The sequence below is a fragment of the Apium graveolens genome, chromosome 6 (genome assembly GCF_009905375.1).
Source record: "Apium graveolens cultivar Ventura chromosome 6, ASM990537v1, whole genome shotgun sequence".
Taxonomy (NCBI): domain Eukaryota; kingdom Viridiplantae; phylum Streptophyta; class Magnoliopsida; order Apiales; family Apiaceae; genus Apium; species Apium graveolens.
The window spans coordinates 134,964,675-134,989,085 of record NC_133652.1 but is presented as its reverse complement, the minus strand read 5'-3'; the positions used below and the strand labels follow the sequence as shown (position 1 = coordinate 134,989,085).

Genomic DNA, 24,411 nt, shown 5'->3' with positions numbered 1-24,411 from the left:
TTTTCTATAAGAGACTGCAAATGTTACATTTAAGGTTGAAACTTATTTTTGAATAAATATTTTCTACAATCTGAATAAAAATTTTAAAAAAAATCGTTAATTTATGTTAACAATATTATAACTTCCAAAAATACTCTTAATAAATATCCATATATTTCCTCCGTCCCAATTTATCTGTCCTGTTTGACTGTAAAATTGACTCAATTTTGACCGTAAATAAAAACTCATTCTTTCATTATTTTGAAAAATTAAAAAATATATATATAAGTAAATTAAATATACTTTCTAAGAATATAAATTTTATAAATATTTTTGATATTATACTATGTGAAATTTTCAGTTAAAGTTGGATCAATTTGACCGCTAAAAATCAAATATAACAAATAAATTGGGAGAGAGAGTATCAAATATGCAACTATTAAATTTATGTGAATAAACAAAATCCTGTATATATACATCTATAAAAGATCATGTCATGTTAGTTAAATAGTAAATATTGAAAATAATATTGGAACACCTGTCTGCTCAATCTGTATTTATAGGCTTTTAGCTATGAGCTTTGTATTTATATCAGTTATATATGTAGCACCAACAACAAGGAGATGAACAGTTGAATTTATTACCTAGAGAAAAGTCAAATAAAGCACACATGTCAAGCTATTTATAAATAAAATAAAATTGTACTAACCACTAACACCCACCTACTCTCTCTCCTTTCTTGCCATCTTTGTTATTTTTCTAAATACATTTTTTTTCATATACTAATATGCATGTTTTGTTTAAGTAAATTTAATTGTTTTTGTTAGAAGTTTGAATAGTCTTTCAATGTTTGGTCTTGTTCAACTATGTGTTGAGTTGAAGTCTTTGTAATAATATTACATGTTGTATGTCTGTCTGCTCTTCTTTGTTTTGATTTTCTACTTGAACTCCTCTAGATCTGAGCTTTCTTTCTTCTAAACCTATAATTACAAAAAATCTAGATTTTAGTTTAGTTTTTTTTTCTTGAGTTAAAGAATCAACCTTGGATTATAAACAAGAGGTATCCTCCTTGGATTTTGTAAGTTTGAAGTCAAATTTATTCACCTTTCTCAAAGCTATAGTTTGTTTGTATTTGAACTGTATTTCATGTTCTTGAATAGCTTTATATTGTGTATCTTGGGATATTGATAGAGATTGAAAGTTTGGTTCTTGCTTGGTTATTTGCAGTTATTGTGTGTAAATGAGCTAGTTTTAGTGAATTAAATTCATAAAAATTAGAGCTTTTTGGATTTTTAGTGGATATGAGTGTTTGTATATTGATATTGAATAGCTGTAGATTGGTGGATAATTGATTTTGTTTATTTGGGGTTGTTGAGTTTGGTTTGGTATTGGAAAGGTGAGTTTTTGAGGTCATGGCACTTAAGGTTAAAGCTCCTGAAGCTGCCAAGATTGCAATTCAGTCTATTGGATGTGGTTATGACATAGCATTGGATTTGAGACTAAAGTATCGTAAAAAGGATTTAAAGAATCCGCGGTTGATTGAACTTCATGAGGATCATGGTAGAGAAATTGTTCTCCCTGGTGGAATTGTGATTGCCAACGTGTGTAAAGCAATTAAATGTGATAAAGGGGAGAGGACTCGTTTTCGGTCGGATGTTCTCACGTTTCAGCAGGTACTTTCAGTTTTGTTGTTTAATAAAACTTCTTAATTGCTAATTGTGAAGTATGTGGTTTTTTTGAAGCCTATTAATAAATTTTTTAATCAAAATTGTTTTGTTGATGATGTAATAGTTTGAAATTTAAATATATGTACAAAATGAACTTGGAATGAATATGTGTTGGCACCCATTTCTGACAATATGATTGGTGTGTAGGATCTTGAGCGATACTTTTTGAGCTGAAATGGACTCAAATTTTTTCACTACTTTTGTACGTATGTTCTAACATTTCCGGATTTCTACTGCAGATGTCAGAGCATTTTAACCAAGAAATATCGCTGACCGGAAAAGTACCTTCAGGGCTCTTTAATGCTATGTTTGAGTTTTCTGGTAGCTGGCAGAAAGATGCAGCCAACACCAAAACCCTTGCTTATGATGGAGTTTTTATAACACTGTACACAATTGCACTTGAAAAGTCTCAGATGGTACTGTCTGATCATGTAAAGAAAGCTGTTCCGTCGTCATGGGATCCTGCTGCCTTGGCAAGGTGAAGTATATCTTTTGCACATTTGATTCTGTGTGATGGAACTGTTAATTCTATTCCCAGTTTGTCCTAGTCTTCGAGTATAAGCTATGTTGAATGTTCAGACCTGTCTTATTTCCAAGCCAAATCTAGTCAAATATTATATAATAGAGTTTGACAGCAAGCAAATATTAATTGTGTTTATGGTTTAGTGGTTTTAGAAAAGAGGTGAGCAGCATTCTTGGCCCTGGCTACAGTAGCTTAATATTACCATCTAGGTAAATTATGATTTTCAAAGCCCCCTATTGTGGTCACTTTTGATCCTATCAATTTCGAGTTACAGGTTCACGAATGGCAACAGCAATCGTCAGAGAATTCTTCCATCCATTTAAAGTTGGAGGAGATAAACTGTTCATAAATCCATATAGGAAAAGATGCTATTTTTGGTCTTATCCTATTCTATTGATCCCATTACACCTCAACATGACTAAACCACTACAAAAATCCTATAAATCTCCACTGTCAATATGTCATATGGTGCTCATCAATAGGTAGCAGCAGTTCTGAATTGTTTGAGGCCACATCATCTTCCACTGTCTGCATGTTAAATGTTCGGTTAGGCTTAAATAATGAATTTCCGATTCCATGATCTTTTTGATAGATATTTAAGTATATATGCTGTATTTCTTTACATATATTGTAATTCTTAAAAGATATCGGCAGTATGTATTATGATTTTGGATTTAGATCAAAATCATTTCTTATTTCAGTTACTTGCGATATGCTGCTTCAAATTGTCGCTTGATATGTTAGCAATTCTGCTTAGTATATACCTTTTGATTTGGTCTTCATATACTGTTTTCAACTTCTCTCTGACCTTTGCTGTTATATTTTCAATTATAGGTTTATTGAAAATTTTGGTACTCACGTTATTGTTGGTGTGAAGATGGGAGGAAAGGATGTAGTATATATGAAGCAACAGCATTCATCTTCTCTTCAACCGGCTGATGTACAACAAAAGTTAAAGACAATTGCAGATAAAAGATTTGTGGATACAAGTGAGCAATATAGAATGGACTCAGAACAGAATTCTCAAAATGACAAGGTTTGTTGATTGTGTCTCTGCTCTATGCATGTGTTTTGCTCGCTTTTACCTTTCAGTTTTTGTTGAAGCAGGTGTATAATTTAATAGAAGAACTTTCTTTTACTCTATAGAAATGCATATTATGCATGCTTCTGAAGCGTGATTTTATTTTTTTGTGAATTGTTAGTTTTCTGGGATTTGTGGCTTAGGCTACATAGTACATAGCTTCAGATATTCGTATAAAATGAAGTGTCAGTAACCAGTCAAATTACTCTGTACTTATGCCTCACCAAGCTGCTGGCACTGCAAATGCTCAGCAACAAAGTTCTACTTCTATATGTGTTTCTTTCACTCTATACTTCAAGTACAAACTAAAGCTCATTCATGCCGGTGTATGGATGAATGTTTAATTTTTTGTCCTTCCTCTTACTCTTCTTCCATTAAAAAGCTTATCGAAAAAAAATTCACACTGTCGTATATTTTTTCACTCTCATCTTCTTTATCATTTTCTATTGCCTCTATTTTTCTTCAGTTATTTTCATTACATTCACACTGCCACCATACCAGAAGGAGCGGCATTGTTGCATCTCTTCTGCGGTTATCAATCAAAAAAGTGTTTATTAATCTGACCTAAGTGTGCAGTTGACCAACTAGACCTGCACTAAGTATCCAAAAAATTCTATTTTCTATGTGAACTGTAGCCATGAAAGCTGTAAGAACTCACCTTTGGAAAAGGTTTCTTTGCTTATCAGAGCACTACACTGCACATATCTTATTCCTTCTGACCTCCTGACAGTCCTATTATACTCATTATGGTGCCTGTAATGTTGATTAATCTACCTTCAATTCTTTTGACCTTTTTGGTGAATTAGATTGTTCAATATATATAATTTTGGTCTGGAATACCATCTATATTAGGTTCTTAATCATACAGAAGTTATTAAGCTTTATTGACTTGTCACAATGCAAAATCTGCCAGTGACAATAAGAAACTGTCTTAATAATGATTCAAGGTTTCAGATTTTTTAATTATATACATGCATTATTGGCTTGAGTCAAAGTCACCTTATATTTCAACAGGGCCAATTGTTCTGCTATCTCATCTGGTATAAAGAGATTAATTTTGCCAATTATTAAAATAAAGTTCAGTATATTTACCTTGTACATATATTTTATTATCTCTCCAGTTTCAAGTCAAGGAGCAGAGGCTGCGGTTTGCAGATATTGACTCGTCAAGCTCTTACTCATATAAGGAGGTATACCTTTAGATTATTTGCTTACCTGATTGAGTTTAGTTGCTCATTGTCACAGTTTTAGTCTTTTAGAAATCCGCCTTTGGTTGATTATATTTGTGTTTGTGTTTTAGGATATAGTAAGCATATGCAAGAGGAGGGGTGGCAGTGAAAATAAAAACTTAACCCATGATGAGTGGTTACATAGTGTACAGTTGGAACCTGATGTGACTTCAATGTCCTTCATCCCAATTACCTCTCTGTTGAATGGTGTCTCAGGGAGTGGATTTCTGAGCCACGCTATAAATTTGTACTTGCGTTGTAAGTATCATCCTTCTTTTGGTGTGATTTACTATTTGGAGTTGGTAATTGCAAAAGGAAAAGAATTTAAGGTTTTGGCGACAGCCACAAGCTAAACATACTCATAACTTCAAATTATCCATTCATTCAACGACAAGCAATTTTTTAATTCCATTCTGGCTTCTGTTTGCAGATAAACCACCAGTTGAGGAGCTTCATCAATTTTTGGAATTCCAGCTGCCACGGCAGTGGGCACCCGTGTTCAGTGATCTTCCCCTCGGTCCACAGCGAAAACAACAAAGCACCTCATCTTTGCAGTTTAGTTTTATGGGACCTAAGCTTTACGTGAACACCACCCCGGTAATCCTTTTCTTCGTGTGTTGAAACTAAATCTTCTCTGTTTCTTATTCACATGCATCGATATTTATAATGCTTATATGTATGGCAGGTTGATGTAGGGAAGAGGCCTGTGACAGGTCTCCGGCTATATTTAGAAGGAAAAAGAAGCAATCGTTTGGCACTTCATATGCAGCACCTTTCCTCCCTTCCGAAAGTCTTCCAGCTTGAAGACGATCCAAATGGAAATTTTCTCCAGGAGTCGTATGATCGTAAATTTTATGAGAAAGTTCAGTGGTCGAACTTCTCTCACATCTGCACTGCTCCTGTTGAATCTGATGAAGATTTATCTATAGTTACTGGAGCAAAATTAGAAGTTAAGGATCATGGCTTTAAAAGAGTGCTCTTCTTACGACTTCGCTTCTCAACAGTAGCGGGAGCGATTTCAGCAAAACATCCTGAATGGGATGGTTCCCCGGGTTTGGCTCGTAAATCTGGGCTTATATCAACTCTAATAAGTCATCATTTTACAACAACGCAAAAGCCATCTCCAAGGCCAGCTGATGTGAATATAAACTCAGCAATTTATCCAGGTGGCCCTCCGGCACCAGTCCAAGCGCCCAAGCTTTTAAAATTTGTTGACACAACAGAGATGGCAAGAGGGCCTCAAGAAACGCCGGGATATTGGGTTGTATCTGGAGCAAGACTTGTGGTTGAGAAAGGCAAGATCTCTCTTCGGGTAAAGTACTCATTGCTGACTGTAATATTACCTGATGAGGATGAAGAGCTGCTAGAATAGTCCTAACATCATTGGCTTTGCACTTTGAATCACTTGGAAGAAGCATATTCAATATATAGGTGGTAATTTTATCGATAATCCCGAGCTGGATGTACTATATTTTGGTTAGAGGAGCCTATGAAACATAGAATGACCCAGTTACAAAAAAATGTTAAAATTTTCACTGTAAATTACTTTGGCTACTCTTTCATTTTCATTTCTCTCGGATGTGTTGTGAGTGTGTTTCTCCAGAAAGGCAGTGAAACTGAAGTAACTTGTACATGTAATCTAAATCTCGTAATTCCTATAAAATCTTGCTTTTAAAGACAAAATAATGTATCACAAAACTTACTTTTAAGTTGCTTGTTTAGAAAATCAGGTGGCACCATACATATTGATAGTATATTATTGTCTTTTTGGTTACAAAGAGTATTGTTTTAAAAGTGGTGTCTACAAAATTTCATAGGTAAGATCTACACATGTATTGCATTTTTCGAGTTGATGAGAATAGAAATAATACGAAACACAAGTTATTCTTCTTTAAGGTAAGGTAAGCATAAGATATTTAAATACGCTGAAACTTGAATTGTCGGACGAGGCACGTACAAGGTTTAACTATATTCCTGAGTTTCTTAAAGGATCCATTGAGTTAGGATGCTAAAGATGGAAACTTTCAACTTTGTCTTTTGTTCTGTTTTATTTTGCTCCAATTACACAACGTTCCTTTGAATTTTTTCAAGTAAAACGAATAAAACAACACGTACTTGTCCAGTTTTAGAAGCAGAATAATCATTGAAATTGGATTACATTCACCAGATTCTGTTACTTCACAATAGTATTAGCTACTGAATTCTGCAGAGGATCTATTTAACTAAATAGCAGAACACAAGATCTGCTAACTGCTGCATTCTTGTATGTAAGAAAGTTACATACAATACATAATTGTGATCATTACATAGGGACTATAATCTGTGCAAGGAGTAAGTATGTTCATGGGATGGCCAAGAGGCACCTTCCCTTTTACATGGTAGAGGAGCAGGTTGTGCAATGAAAGTCGGACACCGCTGTCCTGGCATCACTACAGAAAAATCAGATGCATACGATGTTGGTACCTGTTACACAAATTGATCAGACAAAAGCCTGCATTAGGTTTATGTGAAATAAAAGACAAGGGCTTGTGTTAAAATGTTCGAATGCAAAATGATATTATTAAGGTGATCTACCACGGGTTGATGTCCAAGTTTCTGCATTCTTCTGGATTCTGCGGGTCTGTTAGTACCATCTTCGAGAGAAGAGAAAGAAGCAGTTGGTCTAAAAAGATGTTCGAAAATTGCCATGATAAGAAACATTGATATTAATATTGCTGTGGCAACAAATCCAAAAGAAATTGCATTCATGGAAGTTCCAAAGTTTTTCCATGGAGCTTGGCGATCAACACCTGCTTGTGATGGATTAGGTTGTGAACCAGTATAAATGTTCCATGGCTTTGCTCTTTCTGAATCGAATTCACTCATACTTTTATGCGGGGTGAGATGAAACACACAGGGATCTAGCAAGGACTAAAATTGTTTATGTGTATGAAAACATATGCAAAAAAGGCTCATTCAAACATATACAAGTCTGCAGCTGCTGGCTCTTTGAAACGTATGTTTCTGATCAGTTCCCGATTCTCTGTCAGTCTGGAGAGCAAAAATTGATTTCAAAGCAAATTAAAGTTTGAACAGATGTAAGCAGTTCATGAATTTGAGCTTCATCAAAGATAAAAACGGCTCTTTCAGTAAGTAGAAAAATAAATATATAGCATACATTAAATTATATAAGCATTCTTTTGGAAGTAGATGAAAGTTATGTCGAGGAAAACTTCCATTTTATCTGATTCATCACCGAATTGGAGAAAGACGATATAAATTGCAACTAGATTTTCATGTCGTCGTAACGTTGTATGCAGACATTCATCAAGCTAGATATATCTAAGAATAGATATGTCCTCCTGGACATGGATAATTCAGTAAATGGAAGTACGCTAGTAGCTGCAAAAACAAGCATTAAAAGCTGACTGTAGTAGCTTTTGCTGCTAATATGAGCAGGCTACTTCTACATCCTATGAATTAAGAACTTGTGTGCTGCAACTTCAGAATGGATCCTAAACAAAATTACCACTTCCCCACTAAGTCCTCATATAAGTATCAACAAGACGGAAAATCATGATAATTGCAAGGGAAGAGTAAAGTAAAATCCGAAAACAGGATAAACGGAACAATGCAGATACAGTAGACATGGATGGTAATCAACAAAATTCATGATTTTCTACAAAAGCATGGGAACTTGGCCACAGGAATTCAAGACTCTCATACGAAACGTATAAAATTATGTTGAAGTTAAATTAAACCTGTTCTTCTAATTTGCAGAAATCATAAAACCTTCCATCTTTCCAGAGAACCAAGAGCACCCCATCATCTCTTTTTTCCTTCCTGCCAATGACAGAATAAAACACACTGAAAATGCTTTAAACTAATAATACTAAAAGAATGCAGCTAAGCATAACCACTTTTATACCCAATAGAAAATGTAAACACAAAGTTTTATCATAAATCTCACTGTAACACTTACTTATCTATATTGTAATGTATTCATGTTCATGATCTTGATTCCTAACTTAATCAACACTATACCTTTGTCTAGAGAAACAAACTTAAAGAATTCTAAAGTATGGGCTTTCTTGTCTGGCTAACCACAACAACAATGACCTATTGGTTCTTCTAAAGCTTTTTTATATTTGTTTTTTTAAGGCCAAAAACACTGACATGGGTGCAGCATCCAAATCTGACCCGATCCGTTTACCCGAAGGAATCGATTCCACAATATTTTTATTAAAAAATAAATTCAACTACTGGATGCTCATTACATCAGATTATCATGTGATTAGAATGTGTGAGCCATGATAGTATCTACAACCAGAATTTAACACAGAGTTATAATTTCAAGGAGACACATGCTTAATTCTTCTCTTCTCATAATTATTCGTACTAACATTTTTAAGAAACATAAGGAAACTGAGACAAACAGCATATCAGAATCTAAATATATGCTTCACCATTTGTTTAGGACTACTGGAGTTAAGCCTAACCACCATGCAACAAGAGCTAAATTCTGTTCATTTAGAAAGTGGAAGTATAATCCATGTAATAAAAACAATTCAACGGAGAATACAATATAACCTAGTGATAAAAGATTTCCGTATATGTAAAAACTATTAAGGAACCGGTCTCATGATAAATTGTAAGAATGTCCCTCTAAAACCTCACAATAAATTATGAGAATGCCCCGCACGACTAATATCATGTTAAGTACCAAATCGCGCTAAAATTTTAAGATGACGAAGAAAGACCCTAATAAAATCTTAAGAAAAACAATTCAACTGATAATACAATATAACCTACTGAAAAATGGCTATCTCATTTCATGTCTTAAGTATGAACTATAAAAAATGAGTAGGTGTTTGGGAACAAAATAAAAAATAAATCATCCAAGACTCGGAGACGGTTAGTGGCAAATTGTAATCACCTTTATAAAGGTAAAATGCTTGCACAGAACATGATAAATAAAAACCCGTCTCGAATTCGTGCAAAATTCTTCATGGCATGATTAAAATTCATAATTAAAATGTCAAATCATTCCCCCGCTAGATGAAATGGAATAAAAAAGGCTGCCCTCTCAAGCTGCAGCAAATCTAAGGCTGCAGACCACTAGGAATTCTACATTTTGGTATTATAATCACATCCTACAATGCTTCTCTTCCCACAACAATTATGGTTTTTGGCTCGCATACACATTACTTCTTCAGTTCTTATATTCATTGCAATTGCACTATATCGGTGCATAACCATGCGTTAGAAAATGAAAAGTTTGAGGTTTTAGACATCTTGATGTCATTTTCAAAAATTAATTGTTGGAAATTGTTACTTGTGACGAGGATTAAATTTTTACATTTGGATCTAAGTCATTTTCTTAGCGTAATCCATAAAAAAATTGAGTTGAAGTTAGTAGTTTGAAATGTTTAATGACTTATCATATTGTTTTAATATGAATGTTGAATATCTAGAACAGTGAGGATTATCCGTTGAAACTCAATGTGGATTATCCGTTGAAGTTCAGCGTGAATTATCCGTTGATGCGATTATTCATTAATGGATTTGCTAAGTGCATTATCCATTGATGCTAAGTGCAAATCATGATGCGCTAAATTCTTATACTGACCGTTATGTTTCTTGAAATATTCATTAAATATAATTTAAGTCTGAATTAATTAATATAATATATTCAGTTATGTTTTGAATTATATATTTATATATATATATATATATACTGAACAAAACGTATGGAATATAGAGATACCGTTATCACATAATTGTGAAAACCCAAACTGCTTCTTCTCTCTTTCTCTCCCGCCAACATACAGAATAAAGCATAGGTTTTCTGGTCGAACCGAGGTAAACCGAGGTACAGGTCGCTGTTGAGTGTTACGTATCTGTGGATGATCAATCTGAGCTGTTGTATCCTGAAAGCGATATTACTGCAATCCAACACAGCGTAAGTGGGCAAGAATCTCTTCGAGAACAGTCTAAACTTCTCGAAGTCTAGGCGTCTCAGTTGTTCTGGTTCTTTCAGATTTGTTAAAATTTCTGATAGAGTTAAGTATTATGTCCTTTCTTTGTCAATTTCAATTACTGATTTATATCTTGTTGTTTGCGTTCGTATTTTTTTTTTCGTTATTTGGTTAATTGTCTGTTCTTGTTAATTGTGATATATGTAACTGCCTTATTATTACGTGTAGTATTAGTTCTATTTAGAATTATAATTGTGATATATGTAACTGCCTTATTATTACGTGTAGTGTTAGTTCTATTTAGAATTATACCTAACACTATGTACATGGGTGAACGCATTATCAAGTCACGAGGGAGCTGCGAGGTTAAGATAGGACTAAGAAGTTCATGATCCATTACATTAAAAAGGGTCCTTTTTTTAAGTTGGTTTAAGGGGAGATTACCTCCAAATTGAAAGTGCTTGGTTTGATTTTTTCGTCAAGACGAAGTACTTAAAATCTTGAAAAAAAGCACCAAACATATACTTTCCCAAAAATTAAATAATTTAACAGTATACTTGATGCAAATTAAACATGTGCAAAGTGTGTCCATTCAATCCTGTGCACTGTGCAGAACCATTACAAAATTGCTGCAAATCAAATGGGAAGCAAATAACTTGGAAACTCCTGTCCTGTGTAATAATTTAGTATGATAGAGCAATGCTACATACCGTGAAAAGGATATCAAAAATGTTTTCAAATGAGACGTGATATTATTTTATTTATGGGACTCATATTAATGCACGAGCTAAAAATATTAAGACAACTCAGGAACCCTTTTGAAAACTCTAGCATTTCTTTTTATGACGTATTGACATCTTATAAGAAAATAAGATAATGCACTAAATCATGGCATATTTGAACCTAATGCTAAAAATAATAAAGACACGGGAGAATCAGAGCAATGAAAACAGCCAGGTAAAATAACCTGTTAAGCAATCATTTAGGTGAAAGAAAGAAAAATGGTTAATGACTTATGCAACCAAAGTGAAAAGAAAAAACCAAAGACTTAGGAAAAGAGTGATATTGACTAGTAGATTAACATTTGTTCCTTAATTTTCTCCTTAAAGAAAGTCTTAAGAGGAACCATATAACTTGATTGAGAAGCACTAATTGCAGACTTAGTTGCAAAATTGTGGTAAAATATCAAAGATTAGATCATCACATACAGTAAACAATCACATAGAAAAAGAAAGTTGAAGAACTCTTTAAATTTTCAAGAAAAGTATAAGATGTAATAATGCCACTAAAAAGACAATGAGATAGGAAGCTTTTCTTCCCCCCCCCCCCACCTCAATTTTTATGTAGTAGTGCATATCATTGTCCACAGAAACAATCACTATGTCTCAGAAAGATGCAAAAGTCTAGCAGTCTGTTTCAACTACAATTCTCAAAAAAGAAAAAATAAAAGACTAGTGTTCAACTCTTATTTATTTGTGTCTTGTAGTTTTCTATGAAAATTAAAACTTTTTAGCACTAGTCAAGGAGGATGGAAAAAAGCAAATCAAATGCAAGGTTGATAGTGCAAGGCCATATCACAAATTTGTCTCCTCCTTTGTGTTATTGCTTTCTTTTGATTGTTAATTCTTTAACCACATTATATATTGATATATACTTTCTATCTTGTGTGTCCTTGTATGTTGTAACATGCCACTTCAAGGAAGGATTTTACTTTGTCTACTTAATTATTGTGGTAATTGCATATACAATTATTTTGTGTTCAAAATCGTGTTAATTTTAACAAATTTGTCATATTGTTGTAATTTGAGGACAGAATAATGGAATTATTTATAAGAAGGGGAAAAAAGGGGGAGGAAATAGAACAATGATGCTAAAGAAACAACGAAGGACCCCATGATAGGAAATGACATGAGAGAGATGTTGAAAAACATATTGGAATCATAAGCTTGTCCTTTTCTTGACCCCCTGCAATTCTAGGTGAAGCAACCCCCCCTTTTGCTTTTTCTACATGGTTTTTTTTTTGTTGGATGCTACATGCTAGAATGAAGACCTGCAGAAATGTTTGCATGTGGTTTCTTTATCCTTTTCCGAAAGAGCGGTTTTGATATATTAGCTTTTTTATCCCTTAGGTAGGCTTGGCTTTGCTTTGCTTTTTTCATTTTTAGGAATGCAATCTTGTTTCACTACCCATGTGCCTATCATGACTTTTTCATTCATTTGTATAATAGAATAGTACTTGTTCTTGTCCTAAGCTCCAATTGTCATTAAGGCAGTGGGGTTAGAGGTGCAGATAATTATCCAATTTAACGTACTAGTATTTTTCTTCTTGTGTTTCCATTCCTTTCTTCCTCCCATCATATCAAACATTTGATTTCGCACACTTATAGCTAGAATTTTAAGTGTAAAAAAAAAACCCCTTACTTATTAGCAATGCAAAGACTTGTGAGAATGGCCATGGCAAGACTTGATATGTAAAGAGCTAGAAAAGTGTAGAATGGATGCAATGTTAAGTTGTAGTTAAAGAGACGTAAATATTATTGGGATATATATAAGTACCCGTTTGGGAAATCTTAAAATAAGTAACTTATTACTTAAAATGATTAAATGTGAAATAAGTGATAAGTTAATAAATACTTATAAGTTCTATAGGTGTTTGGATAAATTTACTTATAAGTCACAAGTTTTTTTACTTAAATGAATTAAAACAAATAATTATTAAATACAATTATCTTAGTTCATGAATCTTAAATTAGAAAATATTTAAAAATTTATATTTTAAAATCAAAATTTTAGAAAAAAGTGAAAAAATGAAAATAAGTTGGAAAAAAAGTATGTCACTGCCAACTTTTAACTTATCAGCTTATAAGTTGTAAATTCAGCTTATAAGTTGGATCGACAAACACTCGTCGATAAGCTGTTACGGGCTTATAAGTCATAAGTGGCTTATAAGTATATTGTCAAACGGGTTAAATGGCGTTTTGGTCACTCAAGTGACCACTGACTTTCACTTAGGTCATCTAACTCAAAAAGCTGTCAGTCAACTGATCGTACTCATAAAAATTTTCAATCAAGTCACTACCCGTTAGTGTCGTTAAGTTTTGGACGGAAAGCTGAATCGGCAAGTGACATGGCTTCCACGTCATGTGACCGTTGTACCCGCCCAGACCATTTAAAACCCGTAAATTAAAACCCATAACCCATAATCACTACTTCTCTTCTTCTTCAGTTTATTTTGTTGCAATTAGGGTTCTTCCTTTTACCCTTCTTTCTACCATGTCCACTTCCAAAAGCTCCACAGTCTCAGCCCCATCTGTGAACAATTCATTTAACTCGTATAAAATCCATAAAAACAACTTCGGTGTCGATCATGGATATGATAATATTAAATGTAAGTGTGATATTGTATCATCCCCTTCAAGAAGCTTGGAAAGAAGGTACTCAAAATCCGGGTCGGAGGTTTTTTGGCTGCAAGAACTATAGGGATCCCTGCAAGAAGTGCAATTTTTTTTGTGGGCTGATCCACCCTACACTGACAGAGCCCGAGAAGTTATACATGGATTGAAGGAAAAATTGAAGATGAAAGATGTCGAATTGGCTAAAATCAAGCAAGAGTTGAGTTCCGTAGAAAGGAAAATGTTAGTAATTGATGAAGAGTGTATGGCAATGCAAAAAAAGATGGACGACGTAACATAAATGGTGAAGGAAAAAGCTCATTTCAGAACGAAGAAGATGTTATGCTTTGTTATCTTAGTTTGTTTTGTGGTTATGTTCTTTAAGTAATGTTAATGATGTAATATTTATGTCAGAATTAGTGAATGTAATGTTATGGATGTTATTGTTTATGTTTTTATGAATGAAATGTTTATGTTTATGTGATAATATAATATTGAGATGTTCGAAATAAACACAGTGCCAAAGTTATATATTAAGTCCGGAAGATTAATCCATAGTGCGTACATAGTACATAGAGTTATACTACATAAATAGTAGTTCAATGTCACAAATGACAAGAGTTTAAAGTACTCAAATGGTTCTAACTTTGGCATAAGTAATTCATCTACTTTTTTCTTGGGTGTGGCAGTCCTGCTACTCTCTTTCTTGGAGTTGATTTTTTCACTTGTCCCACTGCACTTGTTGGAGGTTTGTTGCTAACTGGTGGATTAGTCACAGTTGGAGTGGTCACGGGTGGAGTGTTGTCGGTGCTCATTTGTCCCATATGCTTCCTCAACCCCGGATTTGGCATCTACAATATAAATAAAAAATGTATTAAACAAACCATTGATATAAACTTATGTTAAACATTTATCAACATAAACTTATGTCATGGATCTCTATAAGCATATCAATAATAGGCATATATCTTGCTTTCAAAATCCATGAGTTAAAACACTCACTTGTATTATTTTCAGTGGAATTGGTCAATGAGTGTGTCTTAAAGAAAGCCTTGGACCACATACCTGGTTCTAAGTCACTCATCTTCTCAAAAGCACCTTTAGAGGCTTGCTCAAGTGCCTTATTGCTTTCTTATAGGCCTGGGGGTGAGTTGCTGTTGATGCTTCAAAAAATGCACTCATGACCTCACAGCTTGCTTAAAATCACTCTTACTACCAAATACCATCCCAGCTTTAAATTTAATATTGTTGGCGGATGTGTTAACATTAAAGACCCCATCTACACACTTCATTTTCTGTTTATCTGGGTGAGGGTTAGCAAAACAGAACTCTTCATCACTCTCCTCACTACTAGGATAAAAACCCTCATCTGATTCAGTAGAATCATCATATTCCATCCCTGACATTTCATGTAAATTAGCTTCCCTCTCCAATTCATCCATTTTTCTTTTTTCTTCTCTACAAGCTTTCCTAATTTCTACATACTCATCATCACTACATTTATAATTATCTATTTCTTCATTAGATTCAGGGGCAGGACTCACATGATACACATAAAGCACAATATTATAAGCACATTCCTTACTTAATTCAATCAATATTGGCTTACTTTCAGCATTCAGTACATAAATCTTCAATGCAGGAATTCTAAAATAAAGGGAATCATACTCACCAACAACAGCACCAAATGTGGTCTTTAAATTATTAATACCAAGGTTTTCAAAGTCGATTTCCTTATAAACCTTTTTGACATTACTTGTGTAGGAGGAATACGGAACATGAACAGAATAACCTTCATAATAGACTGTCACATTGTACAAGTTTTTCCTGTTAAATATAAACAAATTAAGAACCCTAATTGCAAATATGACCATATAAAAACTTATATTCAAAGCAAGAATATTTAGCCCTAATTAACTGTAAAAAGTTCAGATATAACATTACTTACATTGCTTCTTTATCGGTGGTCTGATTTGCATCTTCAAAATTTGATTCAGCTTCGTTATCCTTCTCCGTTTCATTGTTATCTCCATCAGATGCAAACAGGTAATCGGTATCATTGCTATCGATATCATCGATTGGTTGAGTTAAACGAAACTCAACACCCGATCGAGTTCGAACCATTCTTGCGATTAGGGTTTAGATCGTAAAGAGGGGGGTTTAATTTTGAGATAAAGAGTTTTAATTTTGGGATAAAAGTTAAAAGGGTCGTGGGTTTTAATTGGGTCTGGTTTAATTTGTTGGGTGGTTTTAGGATTGGGCGGGTCAATTATCTGATGTGGCATCCGACTTGTACATATTTAACGGAGAACCGTCTATAGTCAACGGGATTTAACGTTCATGAAATTTTTAACGTGTGCAATGATTAAATTGAACACTATTATTTCTTCAGTGACCTCATTGACAGCTTTTTGAGTTCGATGACCCAAGTGAAAGTTAGTGGTCACTTGAGTGACCAAAACGCCATTTAACCCATTGTCAAACAGGCCCATAGTCATATACATACATACAGGCGATGAAGCAGACAATCACATGATGTACTCATGCTCCATTTCGGCTTGGCCCATGCCTGCTGCAGTTCTATATATATATATAGAGAGAGGCAAGTGCTCAAATACAAACCAATATTAGAATATAAACTACAAATCAATGAGACCCACATATTTAATCACTTTCCCTTTCGTTTTTAATTTTTCTTTTCCCGTTAGTTGGTTAACTTTAAAAAAAAATCACCGTATTTTTATTATTCTCTCACTCATCGATTTGCATAGCATATTTGCTATATTTTGACGACAAATCAGTATTTAAACTTACTTGAATCAGTAAACTAAAATCAGTACTAATTCCAGAACCAGTACTTTTAGTGATTCTCGTAGACATAATTAGTGATTTATCATCGAAACATATCAAATATGGTATTCATACTGATTGTTGGATGATTTAGAAAAATATAGGGAAGTTAGATTTTAAAAAGAGTTCACTAATTGACGGAAAAAATTTAATTAAAAATAGAGGGAATAATGTGTAGTTGTGTGTGGGAGGTGTAGTTTGTAGTTTGTATTTTAATTTAGTTTGTATTAGAGTAATACTCTATATCTATATACAGAGCCAGCTTTTACGGGGAGTTTCCCAGTTATTTGCCTCGGGCCTCCAATATATATACATACATATAGTATTAATATTTATAATTATTAATTATTAATTATGTTCAATAAAATTATTAAAATAATATTTTTCTTCTCCTGTATACACCATACAGGAGTTTAGAAATCTAGACAAGTACTTTAACTTTAGGCTCATTCAATACAATAAAAAAAAACCCAATAAATTAGTATAATGTTTTACAATATTTTAAATCACTTTAAGTTTTTAATATAATCAAAAAGGTAGAAAACTTAATAATACGCTCAATTAAGTAAATATAGAATGAACAAGAGCAGCAAAGGTAATATATAGTGATCTCTTCAATTTTTTTATACTTTGGTATTTTAAATTTAAAACTAATTTACTATACTAGATACTATATATTTTTTATTCTTTGTAGTATATTACAGGTGTTAGAATAATGATGAGTAAAAGAAAGCATAATTCAGAATGTTTTAAGAGAAGGAAAAATAAAGGCAAGACAAACTCAAACAATCTTTACAAGATTCTATGAATAAGCATGTGAAACCTATTAATATATTGGGTAAGAATTATTTTTATACTTTATTTATTAGTTAAAAATTATTTTTATTACTGCAAATTTTTCATGTGATTTTAGTTTATCAAATTTTAGATTTTGATTCCAAAATACTAGGGTCTCCAAAATACTAGGGTCTCCAAAATCCTATATATATTAATAATTTTATATGTGAAGCCCAGGCAACCTATGTAAATTACACACTGTGGTTTCGGTTTAACAAGTTGTGTCGACCCTGTTCTCTTACCTTCAAACCCCCAAGTACTTCAATCAATCAAGATCAATACTAATATGCAGATTACGCTTTACACTCCTATAAGAAGAAATTTTTAAAATTTTAGAAGTTTCATTTGACGAGACAAACTTCATCTCCCGCAATCAAACTACTAATATAAAATAATGATAACTCATTAAAAAAACATTCATATATTGGATTTGGAAGTAGACATTTTATTCGTAAAAAACTAGGTCACTTTGAACCCCAACTGAATCTGGTCTGAAACTAATTGCAGGATAACAATTTATAAACCTCATCCCCTCCTTGCAACTTCATATCACTTTCACTCTCCATTCACATTCCTATCAACCCTTTGGTTCACTCTTATTTCAACAAAATGTCTGAAATTCTGACTTGGTCCAGCTCTCCATATGTGTTTCTTCTATCCACCAAGTTCAGCTTCCAATGCTTGAACAAATAATAATTCAGCGAAATGTCTAGAATTCTCAATTCCATTTAGTCAACTTGTATGCCGCCTACGGCCTATACAACAAGCAACAGGCAGAGAAAAAAAATACTTCTAAACACAAAGATTTATTCATCAAATCCAACTTGAACTTTTAATCCAAAACTAACCACTGTTGCAAAGATGTGAAGAATGAAACATGACGGCCTATACAACAAGCAACAGGCAGAGAAAAAAAATACTTCTAAACACAAAGATTTATTCATCAAATCCAACTTGAACTTTTAATCCAAAACTAACCACTGTTGCAAAGATGTGAAGAATGAAACATGAGGTCTAAACAACATAGCACAAAATACGGAAACTATGAAATTCTATTCAAATGAAAGTTCTGCAAGGACAAGTTACTAGAATTGCTCCAGTTCTTCAAGCTTTGAGTCGACCATAGAATCTAGCCTTTTCCTCCTCTGTCTGGAAACGACCATGGCCAAACTTGGAAGATGTATCTATGAACTTCAGTTTGATTTCCTCCATTGCAAGCCTAGACGTCTGGGTCAACAGTGACTGCCTCAGGGTGACAACCCTCTTTTTAGGTCCCACGCAGCATCCCTTGATCAAAATGTAGTCATCTTTCACAACACCATAATGGGGGAAACCACCCATGGGTGTGATATCCTTCTCAGTCCTACAACACAATTATGATAATGAATTGCAATACTACAGTAATTTGAACCTTCAACATAAAAACAAATAAACTAAGATAGCACAAAGGTGAGCTCATGTATAAGCATGGGAGCACTCGACAATTCCTGACATTTACAAGTTATACTGAAGGTGGAAGTCAAATTCCTTCTTGACTTTATTAACAAAATGTTGCAATGCTGAAGGATGACTGACTAGTAAGGGAAAAAAATTATCTAACCTGTCAAACTCGGTTATGGCAGAATGGCTTTCCTGACCTGACTTGCCCAACTTGTAAATCTTTTTATTCATCTCAGTACGATGATGATAACCATTTTGTCCAGCTCTAGCAACTGTGTATGAAACCCTGGCCGGATGCCAAGCACCTATACAAGCAACCTTGCGGAGACCACGATGTGTCTTGCGAGGAAGACGGGTGACGCCCCAACGCGTCACAACACCTTCATAACCCTTGCCCTTGGTCACCCCTATTATGTCAATCATCTCATCCTTTTGAAAGACAGCATCAATAGGAACCTGTTTCTCAAAAAAGCTATAAGCAAAGTCAACCTTTTTAGCAACATTTCCCCCGTTCACTTGTATCTCCATCAAGTGAGCCTTCTTCTGCTTTAGCCCTTTCATCTTCCGAATCTACAAATTAAAAATGTTGTGTAAAAACCAATTTTTACAAGTGGGAAAATAAGGACTGGACTGACATACAGAACAAAGAGTACCTGTGTGTGAGCAAGAACACGTATCACAGTGCAGTATTTCTTCATTTTCTCCAGTTGTGATTCAATATCCTTTTTCCCTTCTTCACTTTCGAACTTCTTTGAGTACTTGCTAAAAGCCCTTTTCTTAGACTTGCACCAGTTCTTATAGAACCTCCTTTTCACTTCTTCATTCAGATGTTGGGCCCAAACAGTACTGAGTGAACGAAGGCCTCGGGGTGTTTTCACATAACCAACGACACCAACAACAATCATTGGTGGCGCTTCAATAATTGTCACAGCTTCACAAGTCTCTTTCTTGTGCAGCTCTATAAACCAGACAATTTCATCAGTGCACAAATAGATTAAAGACTGCCAACAAGGCTGCAACAAATATCTTAAAAGGGATTCTTGTCAACAGTGCACAATTTCATCAATGCATGTTTTAGATAGTCAAGCTAGGATACCAGCAAAAAAAATGATTGACCCAATTTTGTATTTCAATTATAACAGAAATAATTAATTACTTAATTTCAAATATATCTTCAAAATCTACCCACACGTTGACAAGTACATCTCATTTAATTAAACTGCAAAAAGAATAAAAAAGAGATTAGCTTCACTGATATCACTTGACTTGCTCTTTAAATAGCCTTCATTAATTTACCCAGGATTATTCAAATTATTAATCTAAGAGAAATCTAGCAAAAAAGCCTGCACAAATATCCCTTTTAATAGATGCATACAAAACTCAAAATTTTAATATTCAATGTCAAAAAACTATAAACAATTTTATAAAACGTGCTATATACATGTAGATAGCGCTAAACATAAAAAATAAAAGAGCCGGGCAACTCACTTGACCCAGGTTTTTCAACTTCTCTAACAATATGAGTCATCCCAGCTTTGTAGCCAAGGAACGCAGTCAATCTGCATGGTTTTGCGGGATCGTCTTTTGGGAAAGCCTTCACTGTATAAAACAGAGCAGCAACATCATCAATAACAAGCACCTACTTCAATAAGGATGAAACTCAAGTGCAATCTATTGATAATCTAGAATACAACATATAGGCAGCTGATTTGATACCAAAAATTACAAACTCATTCGTAAGTTACAAAATAAAAGACATATAAACAAGGTCTCACAGAATACAGAATAGATATTTTTTTTAAAAAAAGTATGAAAGGAGCCTTATAAAATAGGTACAGTATGTGGCATGTCATTTAAGAACAAAATGCCTCTCTAATGTTAAAAAATTCTTTTGACACATTGACAAACTCTACCAAAAGAATAATTGACATTTGCTAAGACACAATGAAGTAGAAAACAATACCAATCAAAACAGTGACAAGTTCAAACACAGAGTTCCCTATTAATTTTCATAACTAAACAAACCAGTAAAGTTTAATGAATCAAGACTGCAGAAAGACAATACGATGTCAAATTTAAACTAAAACGTGCAGAAATAATTAGAAGGGTCAGGCATGATATAAAATAACATAAAAACAGTAAGAAAATAAGATCATTTCAAAAAACAATGAACTAATGAGAAGATAGAGAAACTAACAAATTTGAGGCACAGGAACGATTACCTTTGCCTCTATGACGTGCTGCCCTCTTCCTCGGAAGAAATCCTAAGGAACCGTGCCTTGGGTGTTCGAACTTGCGATGAGACATGATGCTTAAAAGTATATCTGCAAATCTTACAGACATTATTTTTCATTTTTTTTCCTACAATGTTTTACGTAAATACTCAATATCATTAACAGATGACAAAACTAGAATACTCTTGCAAACTCAATTTAGTTGGCATGGACAACAATAAAACCTGTCTGCAATCAGCTCACAATAAGCTCATCATTACATGTATAAAAATTGGAGGCAAGAAATGTAACCACGCTAGTTTGTGAAAAAAAATGAACTATGGTGGCTATAAGAGCATCAAGAAGAGAAATGATACATATTGCCAAATAAAACTGACAAGACAAAATAAATATTAATTTTTGAAATCAATATTAGAAACAAATACACAAACCTAAAAATAACCAGCAATATGAAATTAAAAGCAAAATTATAAATAATTCCTCAGCAATTAGTAGACACTTACAAAAATAAATACGACCACTGAGATTACAATGAGGTCATATAAGAAATAAATACCAATTTAAATCATGTCCATGGTTTGATATACAAGCCATATGAAACTTCTAATACAAAAATGTATCCACATGTATAACTTATATGTAAAATTACATTTTAAAAATGTACTTACATCAGAAAATATGTTATCACAACCAGTCCTATTTGACAAAAGAAATTCCCCCAAACCAGAGGCCTATGGCACGGAAATGTACCAATTCTCGAGCTCATTTGTTTTTCATACCAAATACCCAAACAAACGGATAACGGTAAAAAGCTATTTGGAGAATCCAGCCTTGATTACACACATAAATTGTTTCTTGGGGAATATTTCAATTACCATAAGGGAAAGGAGCAACAACAAATCAACTGATGAAGCACAAAACCATCAAAACAACAAATTCGAAAAAAAATCCCAAATTACTCAATCATTAAACATACATTACACAAGTAAAAACAAAGTTGAACATAATAAATATGCAAGTAATATCAATATAGTTACAAAACCAACATATATGCATAAAATTACAAAATTATCATTGCAGTACTAATAGCACGCAAGCAATCAGATGATTAAAACATTTACAATCATGTCTAAGAAGATATGCATACTTATAAGCAACAGATCTACAAAATTAGCAGCTTACTTACACGACAGAAGTTTTGATTTCCTGCAAAACGAACACAGCGACGCATATACATACAAAGACAGATATAGATATGAAGCTAAGAATACATTATATATGTAGAAACATACCTCTCAGATGGGCAGCGCAAAAGCTTCAACTAGGGTTTTGAAGTCTGAGGTAAAGAGGGGTATTTATAAATGTATTGGATTGGATGGTCACGATTTATTTTAAGCTGTATTGCTGGCCCTGCGATTTTAGGGTTTCGAACAGGAGATGATGAATTGTTTGGACTTGGCCCAGTTTGGTTGGGCTTATTTACAACAGGGCCCGTATGGGATCACTCGTGTAAATTATAAAAGTTACAAGCTCATTTCACTAAACTATGTTTGTGAAAAAAAAATACGATAATCAATTATATTTCACAATTATTTTAATTTTTTATAACAATTTTTAAGATAGTTTTCTATCATTTATTTTGTCAAGAATATAGACGTATTTTCTCTTTTCATGCATAAAATTTATAATTACATATGTGGTGCAATTTGTATATATAAATCTTCTACAATCAATATATATAGGGTCTTACTACAATGGAAATCTATTTTAAAATAAGATATGAGATCTAATTTTCATCATTCCAATTTAAATCTACTTTTGATCCACATCACTCATTTTAAATCTCATCATTATCTCCCACTATTACCATTTGCATCATCTTCTTTCAACTCCAACCACCCCACACCACCTCCAACCATCGGCAACCGGCGACCATCAGAAAATCACCACCGTCAAAAGAAGAAATCAGTACCGGAAATACAAAGATCACCACATCCGACCACCGATGAACATAAAAGTCACCACTGGAAACACAAAAATCGCTATATCTGGTCACTGTGGACCACTATCTCCGACCAACAACTACAACCACCACCTACAAATCACCATAGTTATACAAAAAAACATCACTGTATTATCACAAACATCGCAAAATCATGTATAAATCACCACTTTCACCTGCCCCATAACTCTATCTTCTCCGACTGCCACAACACCTGCCACCATCATAACAACTAATCGCCACCACAACACATTATGTTAAAATCACCAATAAATGCACAAATCACCAAGAAACTATAGAGCCATCACCAACCCCGAAAAATCTTCACCAGTATATAGCCCTAACTTCAGATCTGTAAAGGCTTGGAAGGCTGCTCATTCTTTGCGACTGAAATAGATTAAAAATTTTAAATCTTCATTGTCGTTGGTTTTGAAACGGAACTGGGCGTTAATGGTTGATATTTCGATGACAGTGATAATTGTTCCGGCGGACGAGAAGATCGAACGGCGGAGAGATTCGTTGATCAGCGAAATCAAGAACAACGACAACTTGTGACCTTCATCTCGACAAAGACGAGATCTTAAACATCTCTATGGCCAAATAATGAAATCAATAGGCGGAGCTGAAGTTAAATCGATGATGAATATGCTGTCGAAATCGAGGATGGTCGTATTCAGGTGAATCAACGGTGATCGGAGACGAGCTTGTGGTGGTCGGAAAGATTAAATGAGATACAGATACAGTGTGAATGAGAGAGGGAGGCAAGTGAGGTAGGATAATTAGAGAGAAAGAGTTGTGTGGTGGAGATTAAAAGATACTTTATAAAATTAAGTGCAGAGATTAGATCTCAGTTCTCACAAAAAAATGGCGTTCTCATTTGAGCAATTCCCATATATATATACTTACACACACACATATATATAAATATACATATTTTTAGTGAGAACCCCCACTAACGTGGCAACATAAATTTAATCTCAGCCATACATTTTTATAGCAACACTAAATCTTAACCACACAATTTATATATTAAATTTTATTTTTATCTACCCACCTCCCTATATACTCTATATCCCTCTTTCTCTCCCTCTATCTCCCTTCTCTCTCTCGATCCCAACTCTTATTTTCATTCTTTACTAAACTTCAATTAAGTTTTTTCT

At 33.8% G+C, this 24,411-nt stretch overlaps 3 protein-coding genes across 5 annotated transcripts; 1 reads left to right on the top strand and 2 right to left on the bottom strand.

Annotated features, from left to right (window-relative positions):
- Positions 1-612: 612 nt before the first annotated feature.
- LOC141664315 (MACPF domain-containing protein At4g24290) lies at positions 613-6,225 on the top strand. Its single transcript, XM_074470236.1, has 7 exons — positions 613-1,652; positions 1,946-2,184; positions 3,064-3,265; positions 4,432-4,500; positions 4,611-4,797; positions 4,970-5,136; positions 5,225-6,225. Exons 1-7 carry the CDS (start codon positions 1,392-1,394, stop codon positions 5,909-5,911), a joined length of 1,812 nt encoding a protein of 603 aa, XP_074326337.1. The 5' UTR covers positions 613-1,391; the 3' UTR covers positions 5,912-6,225.
- Positions 6,226-6,662: 437 nt separating this feature from the next.
- LOC141663788 (uncharacterized) lies at positions 6,663-8,894 on the bottom strand. 2 transcript variants are annotated; one of them, XM_074469610.1, is made up of 4 exons: positions 8,501-8,894; positions 8,280-8,361; positions 7,114-7,569; positions 6,663-7,002 (listed from the first exon to the last, which is right to left on the bottom strand). In XM_074469610.1, exons 3-4 carry the CDS (start codon positions 7,402-7,404, stop codon positions 6,853-6,855), a joined length of 441 nt encoding a protein of 146 aa, XP_074325711.1. In that variant the 5' UTR covers positions 7,405-7,569; positions 8,280-8,361; positions 8,501-8,894; the 3' UTR covers positions 6,663-6,852. The 2 variants fall into 2 exon arrangements, with proteins under 2 accessions (XP_074325711.1, XP_074325712.1); XM_074469611.1 differs by having other exon boundaries at positions 8,563-8,894.
- Positions 8,895-18,492: 9,598 nt separating this feature from the next.
- Positions 18,493-22,682, bottom strand: LOC141666748 (large ribosomal subunit protein uL3y). 2 transcript variants are annotated; one of them, XM_074472919.1, is made up of 6 exons: positions 22,542-22,682; positions 21,238-21,339; positions 20,504-20,614; positions 19,669-19,973; positions 19,176-19,585; positions 18,493-18,938 (listed from the first exon to the last, which is right to left on the bottom strand). In XM_074472919.1, exons 2-6 carry the CDS (start codon positions 21,320-21,322, stop codon positions 18,680-18,682), a joined length of 1,170 nt encoding a protein of 389 aa, XP_074329020.1. In that variant the 5' UTR covers positions 21,323-21,339; positions 22,542-22,682; the 3' UTR covers positions 18,493-18,679. The 2 variants fall into 2 exon arrangements, with proteins under 2 accessions (XP_074329020.1, XP_074329021.1); XM_074472920.1 differs by lacking the exon at positions 22,542-22,682 and adding an exon at positions 22,436-22,459.
- Positions 22,683-24,411: the final 1,729 nt, after the last annotated feature.